The 18,441-nt window shown below is 37.6% G+C and overlaps 1 protein-coding gene across 5 annotated transcripts in view; it reads left to right on the top strand.

Annotated features, from left to right (window-relative positions):
• Positions 1-18,156, top strand: part of LOC124780762 (protein transport protein Sec24C) — a 131,702-nt gene extending 113,546 nt beyond the window's left edge. For all 5 annotated transcript variants that reach the window (XM_047253806.1, XM_047253808.1, XM_047253809.1 and 2 more), the window contains 5 exons: positions 946-1,147; positions 6,321-6,515; positions 7,274-7,465; positions 9,346-9,539; positions 16,476-18,156. In XM_047253806.1, the coding sequence (XP_047109762.1) occupies positions 946-1,147; positions 6,321-6,515; positions 7,274-7,465; positions 9,346-9,539; positions 16,476-16,616 (924 nt within the window). In that variant the 3' untranslated portion in view covers positions 16,617-18,156. The remainder of the gene's footprint in view (positions 1-945; positions 1,148-6,320; positions 6,516-7,273; positions 7,466-9,345; positions 9,540-16,475) is intronic.
• Positions 18,157-18,441: the final 285 nt, after the last annotated feature.

Genomic DNA, 18,441 nt, shown 5'->3' with positions numbered 1-18,441 from the left:
CCAGCATTCTGGATGACTTTTCTGAACTCTCCCCAGTTCCTAAACCTCACTCTTTTCCATCACCTTCTTCCTTCCCCTTGAATCTTTCAGGCAGGAGGGGGAGCCACTGTCTCCAAAAGCTTGCAAATTTAGATACTTTTATGTGTGTTTTCTCCTGCTGGTACTTGGTGAGAAGATTTATCTAACCAATTACATCAGGTATTTACATTGTCCTCTGTTGAGTGAATGAATGATTTAAATTTGTTACTTGGCAGATATGCAGTGTTAGATTTCTGCTGTTTCCCCAAGTAACTATTTGAAGTGCTTCATTGGTCATGTATGACCTAAAATGTTCACATGAGCCCGGATGCATTGGAAACCATTTTTGAACTAAGATTTTGTAATATTACTCTACTTTAAAGCAGTGTGAACTTAGAGATTATAAATATTTTTCTGCCAGTCCAAGGAGCTGTGATACTCTTAACGAGACTAAATATCAGAAAAGACAGAGAATCTGTTGCAAAATGTGTGCAGGTCAAACAGCAGGTTAATTGTGGCAGTCTGAGAGTTTCTTCAGGAATCTAAACAGTGACTGTATTTAAGTAAAGCCAATTCTGTGAACAGTCAACCTTACAAGTGGGACATTGGTATTAAAATGATTTCTCCCAACACTAGTTGGATTTGGTGAAACAAGTCACCAGCATGTTTAAGTCACTCAAATCTGTAGCAAATGTAGATATAACTGAGCAGTTGCGTAAATAGAGAAAAGCATATTTTCTTCAGTACACTGTAGAAAATAACAAATACAAATAGAATTAATGGCTGGTACTTCAGAATTGGTACACAGAGTCTATAAATATTATTACTTTCAAATATGTTAACATGTCACAAGCTTGAGCATTTTATTAAAGTATATTTTTAAGTATTTCAGTGTAATTCAGAATTGCCAATAAATGTATTGCACAGGCTGTGGCTGTCGAGGTAAAACATGATGATAAACTGACAGAAGAAGATGGTGTGTACATCCAAGTGGCTGTACTGTTCACATCCTGCAGTGGACAAAGGCGACTGCGCATAATCAACTTGTCTCTGAAGACATGCTCACAGTTAGCAGACCTATATCGCAGCTGTGATCTCGACACGATCATTAATTTCTTTTCAAAACAAGGTCAGTTACAATTTTCACGTATTGTACATTGCAAATTATCATGTTTGACACACCTGTTTGCCTACATGAGTACATTCAAACAGTAGAAAGCCGAGGTTGCTATGGAAACAATTATGAAAAGAACAGATGCTGTTCACCATAAAGATGAAACATTGGGTTGCATATATGTTCAATGAAAAGACTGTTACACATATAGCTTTCGGCCAAAGCCTTCTTCAGAAAAGAAAGGAAAATGGACATACATTCACAGAAGCAGGCACACATACATGATTGCTACCTCTGGCCACTCTATCCAGATTGCAACTGTTGTGTTGAACGAAAGCAGCACTCCAGAGTGGAGCAGGGAGGGCGGAGGGATAGCAGGGTTTGGATTGGGGAGGAGCACTCCCTGGCAGAGAGCACAGGGACTGGAATGTGCAGGACAAGGTTGCCAAGTGCAGTGTCTTTGGGAGGGAGATGGGGTATGGGTGGGGAAGTGGAAAAGAAAAGGAGCAAAGGGGGAGAAAGGTGAAAAGGTGGTGCGTGTGCTGGCAGTGTGTGGCTTACGACGAGGGAGAGGAAACGTGAATTGGGAGAAGGTGACATTACATGGGACATTGGTATGTAAATTGGGAGCCCAGATCACCTGTACGTTGAGTGATATAATATTCTGCATTTGTTCAGTGTTGCTAAACAATGTAAAAGGAAACATTGGAAAAGACATTACAAATGGTTGGCTAAATGTAACTCGAGAAAGAGATAGTAACAATAGAAATCTCAGTAGAAATGGACAGACTAACTGCCACCGTAGAGGTGGTGTAGAAAGTGTGAATAGAGCACTGTTGATGAAAGTAAAAATATTCCAAATTCGCTCTGTTACTGAATACCACATTCATTGTGATAGTGTTTGATGATTATGTACACTTAAACTAGTAAGTCTACAACTACATCTACACCTGTATCTGTACTCTGCAAATCACTATGAAATGCATGGCAGAGGGCATGTCCCATTGTTCCAGTTATTAGGGTTTCTTCCTGTCCCATTCATGTATGGAGTGCAGGAAGAATGATTGGTTGAATGCCTCTGTGTGTGCTGTACTTTTTCTAGTCTTATCCTCATAATCCCTTTGTGATACATATCTAGGGGGTTGCAAAATATTCCTAGAGTCACCATTTAAAGCTGATTCTTGAAACTTTAGTAGACTCTCTTGGGATAGTTCACAGCTATCTTCAAGATCTGAAAGAATATTTATGCGCTATTTTCAGACAGTTCTTCATTATAGATAACTGCATCATCTGGGAAAAGTCTGAGGTTATTATTAATATGGTCTGCAAGTTCATTAATATACAACGTGAATGGCAACGGTCCCAACACAGTCAAATGCTGATGGTTGAGAGTTGTAATTGGTATACCTTATGTCAAGTAAATAAATACTGGTAGAACAGAAATGTAAGCGCGCACACACACACACACACACACACACACACACACACACACACACACACACACACACAGAGAGAGAGAGAGAGAGAGAGAGAGAGAGAGAGAGAGAGAGAGAGAGTTGGGACTGCAGTTCTGCAGCTTGAGTGGGTTGAGGTGTTGTTTCAGGTATAGTGAGAAAGGGAAGAGAGGAGAAAGACAGAAAACTGTGTCTGATGGCTATTAGGTAGGTAGCATGTGCACAGGAAAGGAATAAAGCAGGGAGAGGGAGCTGGTGAACAGGACAGGAATGCGACACAGACAGTGGGTGATATCAGGGAGCAAACAGTGATGGCCATGTGCAAGAGTGGCTCGGGAGGCGATATCAGAAGGGAGGAGGGGGATACGGTGGGAAAGGTGGTGTGGGTGCCGGATAAATGAAGTTAGATTCCTGTGGGAGTGTGGCTATGGGTGTGGGACAGAGGCTAGCAGAGTTTTAGGCCAGTAAGATTATGGGAACAGCTGATGTGTTTCAAGGACAACTGCCATCTACATAATTCAGAGAAGCTGGTGTCGGGAAAGATCCATATGCCACAGATTCTGAAGCAGCATTGAAATTGGGCGCATTGTGCTCAGCAGCGTGCCCCACCACCGGGTGGGCACTCTGCACTTGGCCACAGTTTGTCATTGCTCCCGGGCCTGAGTGCCCTGGAGCCTGGCCTCTCCATTGGTGATCCTCTGTTATGGTTGTACCTGGGGAACGGCTATCTGTTATAGTGCTGAGGTACACTAACTCTGCTACCATGAGGTCCAGGGTTTATGGTGGATGAACACACAAGAGATAGTGATGCATAATAGTGACACATTGAAAAATGATGGAGAATCAGCAAGAAATTAGTAATTATTATGCTGAAATATCAGTTCACATAATTTACGTGAGTTTTGTTGCTGATAACAAGAAGAGAGAGGTAATGTGCTATGCTTAGTAGTCTTAAAAGTTCAAAAAACAAAATACAGCTCTTAAGTACTTGTTTTAATAGTTTTCTGTTAGACGGTTTGTAAACCTGACATTTCAAAGCTCCTTTCTCATGAGAAGCTCTGTTTCTGTACAAAAATATTTAGGTTTCCCCAGTTCCTCCAGCTATGTTTTCAGTTAAACAGAATCTCTCACACACTGTTGACGTGTTTATACTTACAGTGACAATGAGATGTATTTTCTTTGTGGTTCAGGTGTTTTCATTTAGATGCCTCATGTTATGTCAAAAATAACTTATGTAAACAATGGTTCCCTGGAACAGACGATAGCAAGCACCTTCCCCAGTCTGTCAGGAGGAAGTGTAAAATAGTATAAGTGGCTCTGCAGACCTATTAATATTATTGGAACACCTTGCACAATTATGTTCACTTTATTTATAATGTTATTTATTTTTTATTTATTTAACCTGATCAGATTAGGGCCGTCAGGCCCTCTCTTACATCGGACCAGTGTTTCACACATGCAGCATTTCACACATCAGAGTTACATCATGACAACACTTTAAATAAGAAAATTAGATTACTCTAGTCACAATATGAATAAAGAGTAATGACTAAGACCTGATGGAGTAAGTACTGGCAGTATTTTTACAACAGGTGCTATACATACAAATTATGATATGAGTAATAATAGTAACAGTAAAAAAATCAAATAATAATGATAAACATGAGAAAAATTGTCAATAGTAATGAAAATTTGTGCAGATGTACATCAATATCTTGGTGTGTAAAGTAGATGTTTACTAGTACAGCGAGTTTTGAGGGAGGGAGACTTAAGGAGGGGGAAAGGGGGAAGTAATGAGGTGAAGTGCATTCGTGTACAAAGGAAAGCATTACTGTTGCTTAAGTAGATACATCATTAACTGTATTTTGAAGCTGGACATGTTTTTAAGTTCTCTAACATAACGAGGGGGGTTATTCCAGAGTCGGGTTCCTGCTACTGTAAAGGACTTGGAGAAGGTGACTGAGCGATGCAGTGGAACACAGAGGATTTTATTATGATAGAAACGTGTGTTTCTGTCATGTTGTTCAGACATAAGCGTTAAGGACGAGGGGAGACATGAGGAACAGTGTACATTTATAAGGCAGTAGATGAGACAGAGTGTATGGAAATCTCTGCGTTTGTCTGCACGCAGCCAGGACAATTTTGCATATGCTGGTGAAATGTGATCAAAAAGTCGAACGTCACAGATATATCGGACGCAGGCATTCATGACCAGTTCCAGACGTCGCGAGTTTTCCTGAGAGAGGCCTTTTAGGATAATATCGCTGTAATCAATGATTGGGAGTATAAGTGTTTGTACTAATTTCTTTTTCAGATCGAAAGGGAAGAGTTTTTTATATTTTTGTAGGACATGAAGGGATGCTGATGATTTTTTGCACACTGCAGTTATGTGCTCTGTCCAATTTAGATTTTCATCTATTATTACTCCCAAACTCTTTTCTGAGGGAGAGAAGTTAATATTTGTTCCATTTAGGATAAGAGATGGTACGGATTCCCGATGTTTTGGGCTAATGAGCTTAGAGTGACCAACAAGTACCGCTTGGGTTTTAGATGGGTTTAGTCCTATGTCCTGTGCCCATTTTGATAGTGCATCGAGATCAGTATTGAAGTTTTCAATAGCTTTCTTAAGATTGTTTGGTTTCGCACTTAGGTACAACTGAAGGTCATCAGCATACATATGATATTTGCAATAAGTCAGAACCGATGACACATCATTGACATACAGAGAGAAGAGTATGGGACCTAGTACTGAGCCTTGGGGAACGCCTGACACTACCTGCCGCCATTGTGATTTTATATTCCCGGACAGGACGCGTTGCTGACGAGATGTCATGTATGAGCGAAACCATTGCACTGCACTTGGTGACAAATTTAGACCGCTAAGTTTGGCTAGTAAGATGTCGAAGTTGACAGTATGAAATGCTTTGCTGAAATCTAAGAAGCAAATGATAGTCGCTTCTTGTCTGTCCATGGCAAGTTTCAGGTCATCTGTCACCTTTATCAATTATGTAATCGAGATTAAAATATTACTTAATTATTTTAGTTTCATGTAATTACAGAGACCAATTCCATGATCAGTTTCAACAGTAATTCATTATGCTGGTAGGTAAATGGTAATAAACAGAAGTGGAATGTAGTATTTCAGAGGTTTAACAGAAATAGGAGGTACTTTAAAGTGGTTTATAAGCCATATTATTAAGTTTATACATACACATTTGACATATGTAATAGCATAGAATCACCGAGAAATACTGTTTGATTAGAGTGTAAGACAGTGACACAGTTTCTCATAAAAATAACAGTAAATAAGCTGGCACAATGCAAAACAAATTTAAGAAAACTTAAAACAACATGAATATTTGTAGAGCATTTGGATCAAGTATGTAAGAAAAGATGAAGATAAACATGAATATGAAAAAGAAAGATTGAACCATTAAGGTCTGAAGCAAGAATTGAGAAACTTCAGAGATCTGAATACAAAAGACTGTATCAGAAGACATAATGGAGAGAGAGAATTATTTTGTCAGAACCTAAGTACTAAAACCTAATCAAAATTATTGTTTACTAAGATCTGTAAGTAAACATGCTATACTAATCTAAGTGTGTGTAGATCAAACTAGTGTTAACCTTCTATCACACAGTTATACAGATAAGCTACATATTTAATTTTCTTTGTGTGATGCAGTGGTAAAATCTAAAATGTCTTCACCTTTTATTATACTGGCATTTTCTAGTTGTGGTTCGCTTGTTGGAATCTACGCCCAAATCTGTGAAGGATGGGCTTGTGAATCGATGTGCACAGATGTTGGCCTGCTATAGAAAGAACTGTGCAAGCCCTTCATCTGCTGGGCAGCTTATACTCCCTGAATGCATGAAACTGCTGCCTCTGTATATTAACTGCGTTCTCAAAAGTGATGCTGTCTCAGGAGGTAATTACTTATTTTTTATGTTAATTGTCCGCAGCTCGTGGTCGTGCGGTAGCGTTCTCGCTTCCCACGCCCGGGTTCCCGGGTTTGATTCCCAGCGGGGTCAGGGATTTTCTCTGCCTCGTGATGACTAGGTGTTTTGTGATGTCCTTAGGTTAGTTAGGTTTAAGTAGTTCTAAGTTCTAGAGGACTGATGACCATAGATGTTAAGTCCCATAGTGCTCAGAGCCATTTGAACCATTTTTTTATGTTAATTTATGCTGATGAGTCTCTTGAGCTTATATATTTCATTTTATTTTACAACAATAATGTAAATTCCTGGATGGAAAAATATTGGGCATTGGGAGCGTGGCACACAGAAACACATAAAGAAAACAGTTCTAGTAGGAGTGCGCGCACACACACACGCACGCAGAGAGAGAGAGAGAGAGAGAGAGAGAGAGAGAGAGAGAGAGAGAGAGAGAGAGAGAGACTGACTCTCTCTCTCTCTCTCTCTCTCTCTCTCTCTCTCTCTCTCTCTCTCTGTCTATATATATATTCATACTAGAAAAAGAGCACGAACTCAAAAACTAGTGTTAACTGTTTCCTGTTACATGTTTATGTGTGGCACACACCAATCATCTATAGGTAAATAGTTGTCTTACCCTTATTTTACATTTTTTATTTTAGTTTGCATGAATACATTTTAAGGATTATTTGCAGCACCATGGAAAATAAGAAACTGTCTTTTATGTGGTAGTCATGTGTGTTGTCATTTGCAGGGTCCGACATGACACTGGATGATCGATCCTTTGCGATGCAAGCTGTTACAATAATGGACATCCCATCATCTGTAGTATACTTTTATCCACGTTTGCTGCCACTACATGACATTGACGTTAATTCTGACGATTTCCCCTCACCAATCCGCTGCTCGTCTGACAAAATCCGAGATGATGGTGTCTACTTATTGGGTGAGTATTGTCTTATTTGATGAAGGGACAAGAGGTGTGACCAAATGTCTGTAAAAATGCAGACAAGTCTACCACAATTACATAGTTATTTTTTCCAGCAGCAAGAAAGATGCAAAATTCAGTTCAGATAAATATTAAGTCACTTAGCTGACTGTCTGCTAATAGTACACTCACCATGTGCCTCCATTAATGACTTTAAAGAGTTGAGCACTGTTTCTGTCAGTACCTGAGACTTCTATGTAGGAAGAAGAATAGATTTGACAAAATTTAATAAAAAAGTAATATCATGTGAGATGATGCAGGACAGCTTTTGACTGTTTTGAACTTGTGTGTAATAATTAGAAAATTAATAATAGTTTCTAGCATGTAAATGTGACCTCGTTCATTACATCAGCATCTTAATTTTACTATCTATTTTATCTTCTTCCTGTTATTGCTTGAATTTATAGTCTGATTAAGGTGTCAAGGTTAGATGTAGGTCATACAGTGGCAATTGTAGAGGAATCACACTTGGAGTCTTCTGTGGGCACATGGTGAAACCATGATAGAAACTGAGGGATACTGTTGGCAACATTTTCGTGTAAGAACTACCAAGACAAACATCTTATTCAAAAGCTGAGGGCAAAATTATAAATATTTTAATGCCAGAATGCATCTCTGTTAAAATTAATTTTATCATTATGATAAGCAAGGGCTCAGGAAACTTGATTAAAAGCTTCAACATTTCTTACCTGTCTACTTGTGTGCTTAACACTAGTCTTTCAAGAAACAAGTTAATTAATATATGTGTACTGGAAGAGACTGAGGTTGAAATTATCATATTTTTACTTGGTGGTCAAATGTAGAATTGTAGGCCAGAGAAAAGTTTGTGGGCCCCATATGTACTAAAACTAGTTTGAGCTATAATTTTGTTAATCTTTCATATATATTGCACCATTTCTGAATGTGATTTATGGGCACCACTGACTTATTTGGTGGATCTGGAGGCAGTACTTTGTGTTAAAGGCCTCACTTTATGTAAGAGTGCTTTTCAACACACAGCATTGGAAACCCATTTGGTATGTTTGTCTTCAAAGAGTGAGCTTAGATGTTCTCAATGAACAATTGGCTTTGTTGTCATCACCCATTTAAATCCATAAGAAACCAGATTTGGTAACACTGAAATATTGTTTCCAGACCCTATATTTTTGTAATAGTAGTAGAGTTGAACAGACAATGCTAAAGCAAAAGTTCAGTTGAGAAGAATGTTAAAATTAAAGAAGACAAAATGGCTGGCTTATACTTGCCTTCGGTAAGTGAAATTCATAGTACTGTCAGTAGAAACACTTAAAGATTGAAAATACTAATTGTAGCTCTTGAACTTATGTGTCTGCAGTTAGCATTGATCATTGAGCACTCTTTAGGATTTTCAAATTTCACCTTCTTTCTCACTACTGTTATTGGCTCTTCTCTTCTCTCTCCATTTCCATCATCAACCCACAAGATACCAGAATAAAAATAAAAATGATTTCCTGATGGAATCAGAATGGTTCTGTTAACAATATTTATTGGCTGTTAGCAGTAATTTATTGAAGCTGGCTCAGATGTAGTTTTAAAATAATATCAAAAGGAAAATTCAATTCAAAAAATTGTAAAATTACAAGGTGATAGATTTGCTATAACATACTTAACGAGGCATACCTAACTTTTGGAACTGTGAAAGAAACTAAAAGTTTCGAAAGCTGGGTTTAGTTTTTGTTCTTTTAAGTGCTTATTGGTCAACACTTGAAATTTTTCTGTTGCAGTAAATACTTGCTAGTCGTTCTGTTACCATGTATTTTAGATATCTGCTATATTTTTTTCCTGTACTTCTGTTTAAACAGTAACATGTTCTTTCGCAGAAAATGGTATCTACATGTTCCTGTGGATTGGTTTAAATGTCAATGTTGAATGGGTCCAAAACGTGTTTGGTGTTCATTCAGCAGCACAGATTGATATTGATCGCACATCCCTGCAGGATATTGACAACCCACTCTCTACACGTATTAGATCATTAGTGAATGCTGTACGTCAGCAAAGGCATCGTTGTATGAGGGTGAGTTCTTACTATTGTTGATTTTGTAATTGTAAACTGGCAAAGGTGTTAATAGTGTGGGTCAATTGAATAGAAATAAAACTTCTAACACACTTGCCTGCTTTGAACTGTTGAAAAGTATATGTTAAGTCGCTTAATGAGATCCATCTTTTACTGTGATGTATATTGGTAATAACTGGAACAAAGAAAGTAGTCGTAGTGCTGTGTAGTACATACATAAAACCAACAATTTCATTCATGCAAAGTTAGATGAAACTCTCATCATATTCCAGAAATACTTCAAGAATTAAACCTCAAACAGTTTGTAATAACCAGCAGACAGTTTTCTCCTGATTTTCCATAATTTAGTCTTGGTATCACACTGAAGGTGGCAGGGATAAAATACAGGGAGCGAAAGGCTATTTACAGTTTGTACAGAAACCAGATGCCAGTTAGAAGAGTCAAGGGGCATGAAAGGGAAGCAGTAGTTGGGAAGGGAGTGATGCAGGGTTGTAGCCTATCCCGATGTTATTCAATCTGTATATTGATCAAGCAGTAAAGGAAACAAAAGAAAAATTCGAAGTAGGAATTAAAATTCATGGAGAAGAAATAAAAACTTTGAGGTTTGCCCATGACATTTATCTGTCAGAGACAGCAAAGGACCTGGAAGAGCAGTTGAACGGAATGGACAGTTTCTTTGAAAGGAGGATATATGATGAACATCAACAAAAGCAAAACGAGAAGAAGAGAAATTTGCTAACATCGAGTATAGTTTTAAGTGTCAGGAAGTCATTTCTGAAAGTATTTGTATGGAGTGTAGCCATGTATGGAAGTGAAACATGGACGATAAATAGTTTGGACAAGAAGAGAATAGAAGCTTTCGAAATGTGGTGCTACAGAAGAATGCTGAAGATTAGATGGGTAGATCGCATAACTAATGATGAGGTATTGAATAGAATTGGCGAGAAGAGGAGTTTGTGGGACAACTTGACAAGAAGAAGGGACCGTTTGGTAGGACATGTTCTGAGGCATCAAGGGATCACAAATTTAGCATTGGAGGGCAGCGTGGAGGGTAAAAATTGTAGAGGGAGACCAAGAGATGAATACACTAAGCAGATTCAGAAGGATGTAGGTTCCAGTAGGTACTGGGAGATGAAGAAGCTTGCACCGGATAGAGTAGCATGGAGAGCTGCATCAAACTAGTCTCTGGACTGAACACCACAACAACAACACACAGAAATAAGAGAGAATGTAACAATATCATGAAAAGGATACTTGCTACTCTCCATATAGCAGAAATGCTGAGTCGCAGATAGGCATAACAAAAATACTGTCAGGAAGTGAGCTGTTGGCCAACAAGGCCTTTGTCGGGCACGCACGCACCTCGCACACACCTGACAACAGTCTGGCTACTGAAGCCAGAGACTGTGGTCATGTGTGTGTGAGATACGTGTGCATGCTTGCGTGTGTGTTTTCTATTTCTGACAAAAGTCTAGTTGTCTGGAAGCTCACTTTCTGACAGTCCTTTTGTTATGCCTATCTGCGACTCAGCATCTCCGCTATACAGAGAGTAGCAACTATCCTTCTCATAATATTGTTACAGTCCATCCTGGATTTTCTATTAGAAATTAGAGAGAAATATGTGTTGTAGTCTTCAACTGAGACCTCATTAGTAAATGCCCAAATCCAAACTTCCATGGATATAAATAACTTCGTTTTTCATAGTTTTGTCCATTATTTTTGAGGTGATATTGTGGTTTGAATAATAAAGACAAGCTTTACAAAATGCTGGTTTATAATGTTAACGTCCAGCACAGACAAAAACATTTGCCTGACTCACACTAATGTGACTGCCATCAGTGTTGGCACTATGCAATAATTAAAAAAAATACAGTCCCATTGTATAGCATGTGTCAGCCTCCTCTGATGCTTTCAGGTCAGTTGCCACGTGTTACTTTTCACCTTCAGTGACACTGCTTCTTATGTAGTGGTGGCTTGTAATGTCATTTTTATGGCATGATCCAAGCTTTACATCATAATTACAACATGTCTTTTAAATAAAATTATCTTCTATAAAATTTCAAATTACACTGAAGACTGATTTTATGCAAGACTCCATTCATTATAAAAAATGGGAGGGCCCTCCACAGGTTACCATTCTATTTGTATCCAAATCATATTTATAATAAGTTGTATAAACTGGTTTAATAAGAGATAGAAGGGTGAAAAACATTGTTAAAAAAGTGCCAATACATAAAAACAGATTGTTTCTGATCCGTGTCTCAGATGATTGTGTAGGGTTGGGGGAACACAAATCTGAAACGGGATTTTGTCAAAGCAGTGTGTTTCGAAATTTATTGATGTATTTTAATAGATACTTTTAATTAATAAATATTAGTTTGAATACAATCTTTTAGGTGAAACAAATTACCTGCATCAAAGTATTTCGATCTCCTACCTGGAGAAGGCTTTTTTACAAGATATCAAAATATAAGTAGAGTGGTCTCATATCAGGCTTGGTGGAATTATCTCATGGAATGTATTTCTCACAAGGCCAATTACTGTAATTTCAAATAGTTTTATGCTGTTATGCCACATCAAAAATCTGAAGCAGTCAACTGACTGTTGACATAATGTTTGCATTCGATCTTAGGTTGATAAAGAGTGAAGAATTCAACAGAATTGTATCACAGGCTGTGTAAAAAGTGCCAGACTTAATAAGAGCTGTTTTGAAAGTGTTCAGTGTTTTGAGTTCTCTATTGCTGTGTCTGAATGTCTCACCCTCCTTATTTATGATGTGACCGTGTTCCAGAAAATGTAGGAGACTGGCATCCCTGACTGTTTTGAAAAGTCACTAAGACTGTGTGCTGACTAGTTAGTTGTTAAACTTCTTGTGTACTGGAGCAGAGCATTGTGTTTTGATTTCATCACTCTTTCAAAGGTGTATAGCAAGCACTGAATCATTTTGTTCCAATGGAGGTTTCTCTATTGCTGTAACCTAAATATTCAGATATTGAAAATAGATTGTTACATATCTTAAGTTACCCTTCAGACCAAAATATAAAATTGCTTGAAATGGCTGTCTCCTTATATAACAATAATTTGACGTATACTTAAAAGTTACTATGATATTATTCTTTATTTATTTATTTATTTATTTACTTACTTACTTACTTACTTACTTACTTACTTAGAAATTGAGCCAAACATCACCAACATTTATCCAGTGAGTACTATCTTTCATTCACAGTGAGATGGTAAGCTTCATAGAGGAATAGCTTCTTGAAGCTCTGAGCCACTCGTATTTGATATTTCTTAGAAACACTTTTGAAACAGTTTAGCAATCATAATTAAAGTAAGAGGTCAAAATATCTTGATTCAGACAGGCAACCTAGTTTCTTATTATGAGCACACTTTAATGGCTATGAATCAATTAAAACCTCAGTAAGAAAATATTGATTACTTTTCAAACATTTTCCTTTATCAAAACCCGATTCGGGATGTATACTCTCCAGATCAAATTTCATCATTTCATAAACATAGCAGTAACACAGAAATTAAACAAAGTTTGGGGGGGGGGGGGGGGACACTTTTACCCTCATTTCATCTCGGTTCAAGCAATTTATCAACATGATTTGCGTGAATACAGTAAAAGCTTTCTGCGAGGGTATCCTATTTCTTTTATTGTGCACTGAGTTACACTGTAAAGTGACCTGCAGCTCATAGTAACAATATAAAAACATAAATAGACTTTTAATTTATGCTGCTATGTTAAGATGGTACCTCAGTCGACATATGACAGTTGGTGCCAAGGGCCAGTGTGTGGTGGAAGGTTGTCAGTGGTGAGGGCAGGTTGACATACAATGTGAGCCACGTTTTATGTCAGTGTATTTGTTTGACATTATTTTATGATAGCAACACTGATTTCATTCGTATTAACCATGCGTCTATGACCTGGACTCGTACAGCCATTATGTATATTCCCATATAGGTCACACACTGCACTTGAAAGTCACTTGCCCAGTATCGACAGAGAGATATTTCTCTGCCAACACTGGGCAGGTGACTTTAAGTACAATGTCTGACCTGTACGAGAATATACATAACGGATGTATGAGTCCAGGTCTATGGTTGATGACATGTGGAAGTTTGGGCCTGGCCACGAGTCATGCATGGAGAGCCAAATGGTAAGCTGACCACTCGTGATAAGCGGGAAATCCAGGTTTGGGTCCTGGGCCAGCACAAATTTTCAATGTCAACATTCCATTCTACAGCTTATGGTTGTCATTATTCGCAATTACAAATACATTAAACGTATTTCATAACAGCTGTAGTAGCTGCAGTGCCTTTTCGTTTGGACAAGCATGCACGCATAAAGGAACTTGGCATCATAATCAGAATAACATAGGCCCTGCAATATTGTACTTACAAGGAGAGGTCCCTAGGGGTGGGACTGAATTTTTGAAGCCATCTATACGGTGATGTAGTTTAGGGTCCCAGGTATCACATCTTTGAGCTATTCGTCAAAGTGTGCCATCATTTGATGAAAAAATGTTTCTCAATTTCACTTGCTCTAAAGCCTTAAAATTAAAGGTGTTACCAAGAGTGGAGCCATAGCATAGTGGTTAAGGTAATTCACTGGCGTGCAGAATGTTGTTTGAATCTCATCATGTGCTACGAAAATTTTCGTTTTGAACTCTTTATCAAAATGACTTTAATCAGTTAGTTAGGTAGTTACATGTTCCATGAATCAGTTTGCACGATAGATCATAATGTTCTGGAATGAGTCATTTTACATTCACATCGTGAATTAATTTGTGCATACAGTTACATTCAAATTTTGCTTTGCTGTCTGTCAGATAACCTTATTGTGGAGTAATGACTGTCATTTTTCCTTCTGTATTTTAATTGTATACATCATTGTTCTTTTTGAACTGTAGTGGATTATTTACAAGAAACGCCATGAGAGAATAAGTATACTGTGAAGCAGTAGTCAGAATGCTCAACTCCTTAAACATATGTGTACAACACGATCATGGGTGAGCAATGCACTCGGCACAGCTACTATCTACAGAGTCAAAACAGGGTGCATAGACAGGCCTCCTGGTCGACAGTGACCAAGACAAATGATTCAGTAGCATTGCAACTCCACAGTAGGCACATATTAACCCCTGGCGTCGCTGAACGCGGTCCTTGAGGGTTTTGCATTTTTTCCAGCAGTGTAGACTATCTTATGTTTTTAAGTGATAGATTAGTATTTTCAAATGTTCGATTGTTATGGGAGAGAAATAAAATTGATTAAAATGACTTGGATAGAGACTCCTAATGAAAAAAGGAATGGTAGGATCAAGAAATGAGAGCACATGAAAAATTAGAAAATCTTAAAAAATGGCATTAAAATCAATTAGTTGAATAAAAAGAATGATCAAAGTTATTTCAAAAAATAAAAAATGTAGCTCCTTGTATGATTCAAACCAAGGATCTTCTGCACATCAGGAACATATCTTAACCATTAACTGCGCTACACCACCACTCTGCATGGTCCTATTTTAATTAAGGCTGTCGAGCATGATCCAAAATCTTGAAATTTTTTTTCAATAACTACATTCAAACAAGGGCCTACTTACATGAATGGCTTGATACTTTGATACCTAGGACCCTAACTTCCATCACCATGTAGATGGTTTCAAAAAGTCAATCCCACCCTTGGGGACCTCTCCTTGTTAGGTAAAACAATAAGCACAAGGTAAAAAAGATGAGCGTATCTGCAAAAAGCGTACTTTTGCAGGTATACTTGTATATTATTTATGGTTTCTTGTATACTTGCCAAATAATCTTGGGCCGTCTTCCTGACAGACTAAAACTATAGGGAGACAAAACTGAACCCTGTTTTCGTAGCGAACACTTTTATTGACTTAGCTTCTTTGAAGATATAAGATTAAGAGATAGGTACCAGCAAGAATCAGGTTCTTAGCATGAGTCTTAAATTGTGCTTGGATGCTCAGTCAAAAAGAGCATACCCCACAAAAGGCATGGTTCTGGGGTAAAGTCCTGTTCTGATTCACAGTTTTTATCTGTCCGAACGTTTCAAGAGTAGTATGCATTTCACTACTGAATGAAGGACTCATTCTTTAAATATAAGGTAGATCACAATGTAACTCCATCGACTTATCTCCCAATTCTGAACCATAAGTAATGTATTGTTCCATCTCTCATCAGCAGCTCAGGAAAAGTATCATTATTGGCTTTGAATGCTTAAAGGAGATGAGAACAGACTTATACCAATCTGTCTCTAAATGGATTTCCACTGCTGAGACAACCATTTTGCACTTACTTTCCAGTACCAAAAGATTTCCATCATCCTCTACGTGTCTTTGTGACCCCAGTTCAGTTGTGCCTTAAACACATTTGTCCACATGAATGAACTCATCAACGCAGTTTTCAGCCATCCAATCTCTGTGCACTTTTCTCTAGCCTTCTAAGGGTTGCATTTCCCTTGTTCCCTTTCCTTCAAGAGCATGACAACTTTCTGCCTGTGCTTGGAATACATTAGATCTGGACAAGAACATGGTAGACTCTGAAATACATGTGGTGGACTAGTCTCACAATTACGTGTGCAGTTTGAATTATTTACATCAGTTAGTAAAGAAGTTCAGAATGCTTTCTCTTTACATTTGTTTCAACCCTTGTACTTAAATGTTGTAGTGCTTGTTCTAATTCATTTTGCTATAGTTAGAAATTAAACCACACCTTTTTATAAATAGCATGCACTGTGTTTTCCCTTTCACAGTTAGTTATTTGTTGTTGTGTGTGAGTATTTTATGATACCTATGTTTAAAAAAGTCTAGATACAAATTTTTATGTCCATGTCTATTCGATTCTTTTATATATTTTGTTTCACAGTCTTTAAGTTGTGCCATCCAACTTCCTTATGTATGCTGTTTTGTATTTTTGCAGCTGACATTAGTGCGACAACGTGACAAACTGGAGATGGTATTTAAGCACTTCCTTGTGGAGGATCGTGGACTTGACGGTTCTGCATCATATGTTGACTTCCTTTGTCACATGCATCGTGAGATACGCAACTTGCTTAGCTAGGTGCAGGCAGTGTGTTTGTCTATCCTCATAGGATGACACACACATGCCCCGTGGTGCTACTGCCATTTGGCGAGATTATCTTTGTGTCCCGTCTCATCACTGCAGCATTTAAATTGGGCCATGATGTGTATCACATTACAGAATTTCCATGTATATTGATGTATCAAGATAAATTAACATGTGGCTAACTGCTGTTGTTTTCTGTATTGAAAAATCAGCAGCATATGTAGCAAGAAACTAGGGGAAAAATTTCCTGGCACGTTAATTAAGATGTAGAATTCTTATTGAGGGGAAGTCACAACGCATCTATCTTAAAAACAGAAGTATATTTGTTTGTGAATGTGGTGTAACAGCAACATACGTGTGATGAACTGAGTGTTTGGATTGAACATCCTCCCTTTTTTTTTGCATGTGAGGGATATGAGAACAGTGGTGGAAGTGTGACCTGTGACACTTATATTACATATAACCATTTTTCATTTATTCTTAGTCTCAAAGTTTCTTAACGAATCATCATGGAAAATTACATCAGGGAAATAGAAATAGTTATTTTTATTCCCTTTTCTGCTCCTGCTGTGCAGCACTGTCACTATATTTTGTTGCTGTTTGTGTATAATTTTGCAGGATTCTTAAATTATTTATAGATATTTCTGTTGTGTTAAGCAAATATATTTTTTTATGACAGTGAACTTTGGTAGCAGTATTTAAATTTTTCACATTTTTATTTCTATACAAACTTAAAACTACTCCTACCCACATTATTTACCAGAGTGCCCCCTTAGTTTTGTGTCCCCTCTAAGTAATAGCGATTGACTAAAACAGTATTGTGTATTGCCCTCAGCAGAAAAAAACATTAATCTCATTTTCGTCATCCTTAAAATCCTGAACCATTGCTGTAATTATGCTTATTTTCTTTTTCTCTCTCATAAAATACCTTTATATAGAAATCTTCAAATGTCAGGCATGTTGTGTCGCAAGTGGCGAATAAGAAATTGTTTCAATGTGTGTCAAATTGTGGTTATATCAGTCCCTGTTGTATATTTGTGTTAAATGTGTGTATCTTTGTATTATAAACTAATAGACTGTTGCGGATATTACAGCATGTCGAGGTTGATTGTGTCGAATAATACTTGCAGCATATCCTGGTACCTACAGTTAAAATATCTGTGCGAATGTTATATTGTACATCAGTGCTGATGCTTAGCATTCAGCAGTTAAAAAGAGGAAATATTACCCTGCATATTCATTCCACATATTACAGAACAATCCATCCAATCAGTATCCATTGAAGGCAGGTTATGTTATTGAATCAAAACAGTAAATACATGTTGTACATATTATTATATTTTAACACAAATTCCGTTAAATGCCACAGGTTTGTGTGTGTGTGTGTGTGTGTGTGTGTGTGTGTGTGTGTGTGTGTGTAAAACATTGTATGAGAGGAAAATCTTGTGTCACTACTTATGTGATGGAATTTGTAAAATTGTTTGTCTTTGGGTATCTGTTGTAAATTTGAATTAAAACAGACAAGTTTGAGAGATGCCAATTTTCTTTTACTTTATTATTTCAGAATCCTTCAAGTTGGACATTATATGGGATTAGCATTTTATTAGTAACTAACATGCAGCAATCTGTAGACAATACCTCAATAATACCAATACCCAATGATACTTCAAAAAAGTTTCCCATGTCACTTCTGTAACATGCAGCCTCCATATATTGGCAACACACCAAGGCAGAGTACCTTGACTACTCATCTCCTGAGGAATTAACAAGGACTGAACCGTATGCAAACTCAAGGGTTCTGGCTCGCAAAAAGTCAACT

This window comes from Schistocerca piceifrons, chromosome 1, assembly GCF_021461385.2.
Source record: "Schistocerca piceifrons isolate TAMUIC-IGC-003096 chromosome 1, iqSchPice1.1, whole genome shotgun sequence".
Lineage (NCBI taxonomy): Eukaryota > Metazoa > Arthropoda > Insecta > Orthoptera > Acrididae > Schistocerca > Schistocerca piceifrons.
The sequence above is the reverse complement of the archived record's forward strand: the minus strand, read 5'-3'. Positions and strand labels throughout refer to the sequence as shown.